The sequence below is a fragment of the Bufo bufo genome, chromosome 3, assembly GCF_905171765.1.
Source record: "Bufo bufo chromosome 3, aBufBuf1.1, whole genome shotgun sequence".
In the NCBI taxonomy this organism is placed as follows: Eukaryota; Metazoa; Chordata; class Amphibia; order Anura; family Bufonidae; genus Bufo; species Bufo bufo.
Genome location: NC_053391.1, coordinates 143769128 through 143781754, shown reverse-complemented (window position 1 = coordinate 143781754; position 12627 = coordinate 143769128). Strand labels below are relative to the sequence as shown.

The following is a 12627-nucleotide window of genomic DNA, read 5'->3' as shown; positions in this document are numbered from 1 at the left end:
TGATGACGTCACTATGTTCATCACATAGTGATGGATCATGTGACGGACCATGTGATGAGCGTAGTGACGTCATCAAATGTCCTATTCCTCACACAACAAGACAGAAGAGATGCCGGCTGCGCAAACAAGTGGATTAAGGCGAGTTAAATTTTATTTTTTTAACCCCTCCAGCCCTATTGTACTATGCATTCTGTATTCAGAATGCTATTATTTTCCTTTATAACCATGTTATAAGGGGAAATAATACAATCTACACTACAACTAACCCAAACCTGAACTTCTGTGAAGAAGTTCGGGTCTGGGTACCACAGTCAGTTTTTTATTATGCACGTGCAAAACACATTGCACCCGCGCGATTAAAACTGAACATCGAAATGCAATCGCAGTCAAAACTGACTGCAATTGCGTTCCTAATCGCGCGGGTTTGCCGCAATGCACCAGGACGCCTCCGGACACGCTCGTCTGCAAGGGGCCTAAGGGTCGCCGTAACTGCCTGCCGGATCTGTCAAAACGTATGCAAAATCCTGATCCGTATGACAAATGCATTGAGATGCCGGATCAGTCTCTCCAGTGTCATCTGGAAAAACTGATCCAGTATTTATTTATTTTCACATTTTTTGCAGTCTGAGCATGCGCAGATTGCAATGTTAGATACGGCATTAATGCATTTCAATGGGAAAAAATGCCAGTAAGTGTTCTGGAAATTTTGGGTGGAGATAAAACCGTAGCATGCTGCGGTATTATCTCCGTCCTGAAAAGGCAAAAAGACTGAACTGAAGACATCCTGATGCACACTGAACGGATTGCTCTCTATTCAGAATGCATTAGGATAAAACTGATCAGTTCTTTTCCGGTATTGAGCCCCTAGGACAGAACTCAATGCCGGAAAAGAAGTACCCTAAGGCTACATTCACAGGAATGTATTTTGTTTCTGTGTCCGTTCCGTTGTTTTGTTTATTTGCGGATAGGATGCAGACCCATTCATTTCAATGGGTCCGCAAAAAATATGGACAGCACACCGTGTGCTATTCGCATACGCATGTCCGTTCCGTAGCCCTGCAAAAATAAAATAAAAAAATAATAGAACATTGTTACAATGGATCCACCAAAAAACGGATGACATACAGAACTTCATCCTTTTTTTTGTGGATCCTCAATTTGCGGACCCCAAAACACATACGGTTGTGTGAATGTAGCCTAAAACTCATCTACACTGTGAACCCTCTAATATTCCTGCTGGTTGGCTATCATCTCCACATCACCATTCATTTTCAATGTCTCTCACTGCCTCTTCCATGTCTTTGAATACAGCGGACTCTTAAAGGGAATAGGTTATCAAAAAATGTTCTTTAATCACGTGCTATGGGAGTTTCATAGTGAGTACTAGGTGCGCTACTGCTGCAGAGGATTGCTATACCTTAAAGCTTTACCGATGACTTCATGTCACGGCCATGGCTATGACCGTGTCTCCTGAACCGCATGCGGTTGTCAGCGGTTTTCATTGGTGTTCAATCACAGGTGAGGGCTGTGGTATTGGCCTCACCTGTGGTTGCCGCTGGCAACACTATGTATGTGGCAGCGTAGCAGGCTGAGCTGTGCCATGCAGCTCGCTACGCTGCGCATGCGGTTTTGTGTGTGATGTGTGGATGTGTGCACTGTGTTTTATGTCATTGTGTGCACTTTCCCCTTTAAGTGGTGTTTTCCCTTCCCTGGTGTTGGAAGGGTTAATCCCCTTCCTAGTGTGTGTGATCACTGGGTGTGTCCGACTGTGGGGTGTGGCTTCTTGGCCTATAAAGCCTCATTGCTTTTGTAGGCCTGGAGGTTGCTTCAGCCATGCTTAGCTGAGAGCAGCCTCATGTATTTGTTACCTGCCAGTAAGAGCCACCCCTGTGGTCATACTGTCACGGCTGAGGATGGGGGAAATCCTCAGCCGTGTGCAGCCCGGTGATGTTTCGGCTGCTTGGCCATGTAGACAGGATTAGGGAGCAGGTCACCTCCTAAGGCATCCCTAACCTGACCCTAGCTCCTAGCTACATGGGCCAACCTTGATGGTAGGAGGGCCCATGCTCCGGAACCTAAAAGTCCCTGCTGGCCCTCAAGATGACCCTCACCTAGGAGCTAAGTAAGACAAGCCCACTCCTCCTAGACACGGAGGAGCAGGAGTCTCAACGGCCAAGCTGCAGGAAAAGGGGAGACATAAACAGCACTATGGATATGGCAGGTGAACCAGAGTTCCACCTACCTGCCACAGCCTTGCTGACTGGATCCCTGTGTTAGCAGGGTGCAGATCATAAACGCATCCCCACACAGGGACCCAGATCCATAGCTGCACAAAGAGAGACATATAAAACATCACACGGACATCACACATAACTAGAAATAACTTAAAGCGACATTATGGTTATGACATTAAGGTTTATGACCACAGGGGTGGCTCTTACTGGCAGGTAACAAATACATGAGGCTGCTCTCAGCTAAGCATGGCTGAAGCAACCTCCAGGCCTACAAAAGCAATGAGGCTTTATAGGCCAAGAAGCCACACCCCACAGTCGGACACACCCAGTGATCACACACACTAGGAAGGGGATTAACCCTTCCAACACCAGGGAAGGGAAAACACCACTTAAAGGGGAAAGTGCACACAATGACATAAAACACAGTGCACACATCCACACATCACACACAAAACCGCATGCGCAGCGTAGCGAGCTGCATGGCACAGCTCAGCCTGCTACGCTGCCACATACATAGTGTTGCCAGCGGCAACCACAGGTGAGGCCAATACCACAGCCCTCACCTGTGATTGAACACCAATGAAAACCGCTGACAACCGCATGCGGTTCAGGAGACACGGTCATAGCCATGGCCGTGACACTTCACTTAATAAATACTGCTGTGAGCGGGGCCCGGTGTAATAGAGAACAGTTACTGCATCGGGCCCCGCCGCGATTCCAACACAAGTTGCCGGCCTCCTCAAAAACCTAGGTGCGTTTTATGGGCAAGTGCGTCTTATAGGGCGAAAAATACGGGTACATGGAAAATGGCAAAAAAAAAAAAAAAAAAAAAAAAAAAAAAACTTTAACTAGATGTCTGCTGATTTCTTTGGAAACGGCAGCTGACCTTCGGGCTCTGATCATAAATCTAGGCCTTAAAGGGGTTGGCACACAAACAGCATTTATCACCTATGTAAATATACGATCCCTAAGACCCCCCCCCCCCCCCCCCCCCCCACAATCACAAGAATGGGGGTCTACAGTCCCCTGTGTGAATGAAGCAGCACTCCATCCACTGACTATGGGACAGCAGAGTACATCACTGGACTATCTCCGGCAGTCCCATAGACAGTGAACGGAGCGTGGTCAGGTAATCGCACAGGTAAGCACAAGATATAATTGCACCGACACCTCTGCTGTACCTCATTCTAATTACACACCTTCACACGGGACGGCAGAAACTAGCACTGGAAACGTGTTTGTGCGTCACTACAAGTAATTCACAGCAATAACGCTGAATGAGTCAGATACCCATGTATGAGGGACGCTACGCACTGACCAATCTGCACCTCCTAATAGTTCACAAATTGTATTATAAATACATGTTATTTAAAGGGATTTGTCAAATTCCTTGATATTATTTTATTTATTAACTGTGGTGTCATATGTGTTAGCACGGCGCCATTATGTTCTGTATCCTGCATCATGGAAGATATGAAAAATAATACTAAAAGAGCCAGGCCCGACAATGCATACAACCGTTCTGTTATGCAAGGAAGCAATGAGTTGGTGACTTTCTAATTATTTTGTCAAAACTAGTTTTTTTGGCAAGTTTAACAACATTAGATAATTCCTCATTTCTGCTAAAATCATTTAAAGGGAATGTCCGCTCCAAAACTGCCCCCCAAACTAGATAAAAGGGGTGGTCACCGAAAAAAATATTCTACATTTTTGAAACCAGCACCTGGATCTGAATACCTTTTTAACTGCATGTAATAAAAAATTAGTATAGCCAGCGAGTTATTCACTGAAATCTATCTGCAGAGCGCCACCTGCTGTTTGCTCTTTTTCTAATTTCTCTGTCCTGCTCACTGAGATGGAAGCACATGCTCAGTTCCATCCTTCAACTGCCACCAGCTGCATTAGGGCTCATTCACATGGACGTGCAGTTTTTTGCGGTCCGCAAAAAACGGATGCCGCCCGTGTTCCTTCCGCAATTTGCGGAACGGGAGGCCCATTATAGAAATGCCTATTGTTGTCCGCAAAACGGACAAGAATAGGACAGGACTCATAATTTTTGCGGGGCCACGGAACAGAGCACTGTGTGTGCTGTCCGCATCTTTTGCGGACCTATTGAAATGAATGGTTCCGTATACGGACCGTATGCGGAACTCAGAAAACGGCCCGTATACAGAACGCAAAATGTGTGAACGAGCCCTTAGAAAGGACATGCCCCCTGAACTGCCAGCTTGGAATAAATCTAGCTGAGTAATTGGAGCAATAAATGGGGAGATCTCTGGATCCATGTGAGGTACAGGGCTGGTTCTAGCTTTGTACTACATGATACTGGTTTTTCATTTTTTACATTGGTCATGGGATAACCCCTTTAAGCGGTGTATAGTATAAGTGGTGCTCAGTCCGGTTATATATTTTTTATCGTCATACTCCCTTGCATTCTGACAAACCAGCCGTTAAAGTTGTTGAGGACTCCTCGGCAAGTCCTCTCCATTATGTGTGTGAGCTCTGGAGTCCTCTAAATGCATTTTAAAGCTGTTTTGGTGGTTTATGCTGCGGAATATGTGGTGAATTTTAACAGAGAGAAGAAAGACCCATAACAAGGATGAAAATAAGTTCACCGTCAGCTGATGGTTTACACCACCGCACAACTCAATGTGGGGAGGCAGGATCCCAGTCCAGGGACAACAGTCCTATCCATGGATTGAAAAAAAACAGCAGCGAGACCCTCAGACTGGCTGGCGGTCTAGATAGATCACTGACTGGGAAAGGAATGGAGCCATCCCTTTCTTAGACCTATGCCTTAGAGCCAATCTCTATGGCAATTATAACTTTGGTGACATAAAATTAAAGGGGTCACCTAATCAGGATCTGTCCATAGGCCATGTGGAACTTTGTAGAGAAAAAGCAAAATGGCCACGACTTGGCAGCAATGGGGGGGATTTATCAAACTGGTGTAAAGGAAAACTGGCTTAGTGGCCCAGAGAAACCAATCAGATTCCACCTTTCCTTTTCTAAAGGAGGTCTGAAAAATTAAAGGTGGAATCTGATTGGTTGCTCTGGGCCACCAAGCCAGTTTTCCTTTACACTAGTTTTATTAAATCTCCCCCAATGTCTCCAGAGGAATATCTTTATTTCCACTTTGGCTAATTTTTGGATGCAATCCATGTGCCAGTCTTCTCTCTCAGACTCCATCATGACTTATTTAGAGTCTTCTAGTTGATAGATACCGTGTTTCCCCAAAAATAAGCCCTAGCGCTATTTTTCAGGGTTTTTGGAGTAGGCTTAAAAGATAAGCCCTACTCCAAAAATAAGCCCTAGATATAGCAGTATTTTTATTTTATACAAAAGGGAAGGTGGGGGAAATGTGCGGGCTGCAGCAGCTCAGGGGTGCTCACTAATGGCTCCTGAGCTGGCATGAAACTGTGGGCGGGCAGCGCAGGCTGAAGTTAATTAGCCTTCAGTGAGGCCGCCAGCCCGCGCATACATCGCGGCACTAAGCAGCACCTGACGGGCTGGCAGCTTCACTAAATGCTAAATTATGCCGGCAGCCCGCGCTTCCCTTCACTTTTAAGTTGGGTGGGCTGGCGGCTTCTCTGTATGCCCTGTACTGCCGCCAGCCCGCACGTTCTTACTAACATGAAAGAGGCAGCAGAAGGATCTCCTTCCCCTCTCTGCTGCCTGGAGGAGCTCCCTACATCTCTCCCGTGCCGTATCTGCTCTCCCTGGTACTGTAGATTGCTGCCTAGGACTGCTCAGTGGCAATATACGGTACCAGAATGAAAAATGTGTGGCAAATATAACTATAACCCCCCTCATCCATAGAAATGCACCATAGAAATGGATGAGGGGGGGTTATAGTCATATTTAATATAAACACTGTCCAGGGACTGTTCTGCAATTGGCATGTGTCTATATAAAATATGTTCATGGAGCCAAAATAAGCCCTACCCCAATAATAAGCCCTAACCCTTTTTTCGGATAAAAAAATAATACTAATATAAGACCCTGTCTTATTTCCGGAGAAACACGGTAGATCTAATACATTGGCCACTCCATAGACCTAAAAATACAGACATTATTGGCTTCCCGTCTTCTTTCCTGGGGCATGTTTCCAGGACTGTTCCACAGAAGGAACAAAGACATCCACCTTGAAGTGATAGCAAAGCAGAGATGTAGCCGGTGTAAATTACATGTTACCATGAAAGTCCAATCCCCCACCCACCTATCCATAAAACTTCCATTGGGTTTGAAGCGTTCATATTAATCCTGCATACACTCATCACATGCCTTTGAAATGTAAAGCAATGAGCCTCCCGAATGCTTCCTATGACTACGATATAGCACACAGGCGTGAATTCTTATCCTGCAGATCATCCCCAGGTAGACCGGATGATGCTCAACACTCACGCCACCATCATAGCAATATCCAGGGCCATTATACAGTCTACAATTACATTTTACATTACAAGCATGCATAGGCATTTCATAACACCGAACATTCAATATTCAATCATAATGGGGTCCGAAGCATATCTGAAAAATGTATGATGACTTGGGGATCTGATCACTAGAATCCCCACCAATTGTTTATGGACTCTTAGGGCCAGATATATAATTAGGCTAAGTCACTTTTGTGGAGTCAAAAAGTCGCAAAAAAATGCGCAAATCTAAATTTTGCGACTTTTTTGCGACTTTTTGAAGGCAAGCGCTAAGCACTCCAGTTTTGAGAAAATGGGCGGTTTGGCTTATGCAAATGATTGGCAAGACAAATTTACTATTGCGACTTTTTAAAAAAGTCGCAAAAAAGTCCCAATTTCACTCCAGCGAGGACCATGCTTATCTTATGAGACTTTTTAATAGAACATGCGACTTTTTCATAAAAACGTGCGACTTTTTCATTAAGATGTGCGACTTTTGTAAAGCTGCTTACTGACGGATAAACTGCTACCGTCAAACCACATTTATTATAGTCTTAAAGGGCCGATCATAAATCTGACTTGGCTAAAACTGACTTTAGCCATATGTTAAAGTGGAGTGAGCTGTCAGAGGAATGATAAATCTATCTCTGGCAGTCACATAGAAGTGAAAGGAGCGGTGGTGAGGAGCTTAGGTCTTCTGCACATGACGGTATGAGCTCCATACTATATCTCCATGGACCTTCAAGACTTATACATACATACATACACAACTACAAGCACATATTTCCATACATACACTATAAAAATAGCAGAGGAGTGATTAAAACTACCAGCAGGGACAGGTTTGTCCGGTTACTCACATGACGGCAGAGTCCAGTGAGACGGTAGTTCAGGAGGCTGGTACAGAGGGCGTACAGTATATTAGCGCTTCCATGTACAGCCGGCTGTATGTAAAGAAAATGAGCATTCTGGAGTCTGGACACGTTGCCTTTAGGCTAAGGTGGGGAGGATTGTCTGGTGCAATACCGACACCTTGTCCCAATGTATAGCACAGAGACACCGTCGGGTCGGTGCCCCCAAAAGTGTTTGTGCAGCCACGGAAATGCGACCAGTGACCAGGCTTAACGGACACGATCAGGATTGCGTAGGGATTTTTCCATGCGGATTTACGTGCGGAAAATCCACACCGTAGGTCATGTACATTGTATCCTATGACAAGCTGAAATTCTCAAGTACACCAGCAGTGCGGATTTTAAAGGCCACAGCATGTCAATTTGTTTTATTTTTCCCGACTGGATTTTCTCCATTCACTTCAATGTGGAGAGTAAAATCCGCATGTAAATAATCCCCACCAATTATTGCGGATTGTCCGCACTAATTACCCCGCTGATTCTCCGCACATAAATCTGGAACTTGTGCATTTACCCTAAGACAACTTATCCCCTAACCATGGGATAGGAGATAAAAGTTAGGACTGACAGTTGGGGCGAGAACAGTGGGGGGGGGGGGCAGCTCTCCCTCCATCTGAATGGCGCGGTGGTCTCACATGTGCTCTGCTGCTCCATTCAGGTCCCATAGAGAATGAATGGAGTGGCAGGGCACATGCTTGATCTGAGTAACGTGACCCCTGTTCTCAGGATTTGTGGGGGTCACAGCAATCCTGTGCCGGTAGAACCTCTCTGTGCCTTGGCTTCCTGTCCCCTGTGGCAGACGTCCAATATGGTGTCTATTACAGCTCCCACATAAATGTCCGCTAGCAGTTCAGTTATACAATGATACTCGCCTGATCAGCTGCCACCCAGCTTTCCCACAATCAGATTTTAGTAAATGATACCAGTCTATTGTATAGTCTGAGCGGCTCCCACACAATGCCAATGTAACAAGAGAGATTACTGTAGCTTCTTCTACCTACTGGACATTGGCATATCAGTAAAATCCCTGATCAGACACTGGGACGTATAATGAATACTGGGATCTGCGTCTCCGAATCCAAGCATAACCCGTTCTATGTTGTAGTAATGGCAGAAGTACAACCTGCCGTCTCCACCTCCATTGAACTTTGGCCACATCTGTACACACTGCTGGGAAAAGCCGAGAGGTGACATTTCAGCTGTCACCCACTGTATGGGTAAGGCCGGAAACAGCGTTAGGCCCCTTTTACACGAGCGAGTTTTCCGCGCGTGTGCAATGTGTGACGTGAATGCATAGCACCTGCACTGAATCCTGACCCATTTATTGCAATGGATCTGGGTACATGAACGTTTTTTTTCACGCATCAGTTCTGTGTTGCGTGAAAATCGCAGCATGTTAGATATTCTGCGTTTTTCACGCAGCCCTGGCCCTGTGGAAGTGAATGGGGCATCAGTGAAAAATGCATTGCATCTGGAAGCAAGTGCGGGTGCGATGCGTTTTTCACTGATGGTTGCTAAGAGATGTTGTTTGTAAACCTTCAGTTTTTTTATCACGCGCGTGAAAAACGCATGAAAACGCATTGCACCCGCATGGAAAAAACTGAACAACTGAACGCAATCGCAGACAAAACTGACTGAACTTGCTTGCAAAATGGTGCGGGTTTCACTGAACACATCCAGAGCCAATCCGTATTGTTCGTGTTAAAGAGGCCTTATTGTTCCATTGTGGATTTTGTCGCCAATCCATGGAGATCCTACAGCATATTCTGCATGTGGTACAGGCCGACTGTGCGGCAGCTTCATCACCACCAGTTTCACCCCTATAGGTTGAAGGGGTGAAATACACAGCGAATTTCCACAACAAAATAAGCATAGTGTTGACATTCACAGCATGCCCCATTCCACATGTGTTGTACTGTAAATCCACCACATCTGGATTTATCCTATTGAGCCCCAAGCTATTACATACACCCGTCTATCCTACAGTCCCAGCAAAGTATAGCATATATCAGCAATCAATCATTTACACCCCTATAGAGCCCCAGGAAGGTGCATCTCAGCCACCTTAGTCTCTGATGAGCCCCTGTAGGGTGTATCACAACCATCACCCACTGTTATACCCCTATATAGCGTCCATCTAGGGGGGTATCACAACCATCACCCACTGTTATACCCCTATATAGCGTCCATCTAGGGGGGTATCACAACCATCACCCACTGTTATACCCCTATATAGCGTCCATCTAGGGGGGTATCACAACCATCACCCACTGTTATACCCCTATATAGCGTCCATCTAGGGGGGTATCACAACCATCACCGACTGTTATACCCCTATATAGCGTCCATCTAGGGGGGTATCACAACCATCACCCACTGTTATACCCCTATATAGCGTCCATCTAGGGGGGTATCACAACCATCACCCACTGTTATACCCCTATATAGCGTCCATCTAGGGGGGTATCACAACCATCACCCACTGTTATACCCCTATATAGCGTCCATCTAGGGGGGTATCACAACCATCACCCACTGTTATACCCCTATATAGCGTCCATCTAGGGGGGTATCACAACCATCACCCACTGTTATACCCCTATATAGCGTCCATCTAGGGGGGTATCACAACCATCACCGACTGTTATACCCCTATATAGCGTCCATCTAGGGGGGTATCACAACCATCACCCACTGTTATACCCCTATATAGCGTCCATCTAGGGGGGTATCACAACCATCACCCACTGTTATACCCCTATATAGCGTCCATCTAGGGGGGTATCACAACCATCACCCACTGTTATACCCCTATATAGCGTCCATCTAGGGGGGTATCACAACCATCACCCACTGTTATACCCCTATATAGCGTCCATCTAGGGGGGTATCACAACCATCACCCACTGTTATACCCCTATATAGCGTCCATCTAGGGGGGTATCACAACCATCACCCACTGTTATACCCCTATATAGCGTCCATCTAGGGGGGTATCACAACCATCACCCACTGTTATACCCCTATATAGCGTCCATCTAGGGGGTATCACAACCATCACCCACTATTATACCCCTATATAGCATCCATCTAGGGGGTATTACAACCATCACCCACTGTTATACCCCTATACAGTGTCCATCTAGGGTGCATCACAACCATCACCCACTATTATACTGCTATATAGTGTCCATCTAGGGGGTATTACAACAATCACCCACTATTATACCCCTATATAGTGTCCATCTAGGGGGTATTACAACAATCACCCACTATTATACTCCTATATAGAGCTCCTGTAGGGTGTATGACAGCCATCACCCACTATGATACCCCATATGGAGCTTTTGTAGAGTGTAGTACAATATCACCCTCTATTACATTCTATGGAGACCCTGTAGGGTGAATAATAACCATCACTCACTGTTATACTCCTCTATGGAGGCCCTGCAGTCTGTATTACATACAACCATCACCACTATTCCACCCCTCGTGCAGGAATATGTATTACATACATCCATCACCCATATCCCACCCCTCATGCAGGGTGTATTACATACATCAATCACCCATATTCCACCCCCTCATGCAGGGTGTATTACATCCATCACCCATATTCCATTATCAGCCCTGGGAGAAAAGCACAGGCATATGTGCCAGTCGTCCCCGGTGCCAGGCACACACCCAGGCTGTGCCAGTCACCGTCCCCGTTGCATCATCTCACCTGCAGGCAGAGTGCCGCCTCTGGGGCTCTGCGGTGACGTCTTCCCGGACCCGTCCGCCATCTCAAGGTCTCCGGTGATAACTGCTGGTGCGGTCAGTGCTCCACCTGCCACATGTGCGGGAGGCTGCAGACTGCGCAGTGAGGCGCACAGGAGGCGGGAGGAGGCGCCGGGGGCCGGGCGGGCTGCTCATTAAGCCGCTTTACCTCTCATTAATGCAGGAGGCGCGGGGATTACTGCCCGGCTCCATCCCACATCCTGGCAGTGCCCCCTCCCCACCTTGTTTACCAGTACAGGTAGGCAAATCGCTCCCAGGCAATGCAAAGATGTACATTTATTTATTGAGGAAATTTAATGGGAAAAAAAATGATAAAAAGAAGTCGCCCTTGGCCTCACCCACTGTGCTGAAAAAGGTGGAACAGGTGCTTAAAAAATGGCGTTTATCTTAATGTATAGACAAATGACAAATTCATTCACACGTCTGCAAGTGTTTTGCAGTCTGCAAATTGCGGATCCACAAAACACGGATACCGGCCGCGTGCGCTCATCATTTTACTGACCGCTCATGCCCGGCCCTGTGATAGAAATGCCTGTTCTTGTCCGTGGCTATCTGACGTCTGAATGGACCCTGAGGCCCCTTCCACACGTGAGGTGAACGCATTGCTCCCGCACTGAATCCGGACCCATTCATTTCTATGGGGCTGTGCACATGAGCGGTGATTTTTTTTGTGCTTTGCGTGAAAATCGCAGCATGTTCTATATTCTGCATTTTTCACGCAATGCAGGCCCCATAGAAATGAATGGGGCTGCGTGAAAATCGCAAGCATCCGCAAGAAATGCGGATGCGGTGCGATTTTCACGCATGGTTGCTAGGAGATGATAGGGATGAGCAACCCCAGACCCCATTAACCTCCTCAGGACCGCCGTACGCAGGATTGCGTCTTTGCGGCGGTCCTGTTGTTCTGGGTGGACGCGCCGGTGCGTCCTCTCGCGAGACGCGAGATTTCCTGTGAACGCGCGCACACAGGCGCGCGCGTTCACAGGATCGGAAGGTAAGCGAGTGGATCTCCAGCCTGCCAGCGGCGATCGTTCGCTGGCAGGCTGGAGATGTGATTTTTTTAACCCCTAACAGGTATATTAGACGCTGTTTTGATAACAGCGTCTAATATACCTGCTACCTGGTCCTCTGGTGGTCCCCTTTGTTTGGATCGACCACCAGAGGACACAGGCAGCTCAGTAATATGTTGCACCAAGCACCACTACACTACACCACCCCCCCCCCCCCGTCACTTATTAACCCCTTATTAGCCCTTGATCACCCCTGATCACCCCATATAGACTCCCT

General features: G+C 46.8%; 1 protein-coding gene across 1 annotated transcript in view; it reads right to left on the bottom strand.

Moving 5' to 3' along the window:
* MAP7D2 (MAP7 domain containing 2) overlaps nucleotides 1-11446 on the bottom strand; it is a 151878-nt gene extending 140432 nt beyond the window's left edge. The window contains exon 1 of the mRNA XM_040423667.1: nucleotides 11285-11446. Within this exon, the coding sequence (XP_040279601.1) occupies nucleotides 11285-11345 (61 nt within the window). The 5' untranslated portion in view covers nucleotides 11346-11446. The remainder of the gene's footprint in view (nucleotides 1-11284) is intronic.
* Between the last annotated feature and the right edge of the window lie 1181 nt (nucleotides 11447-12627).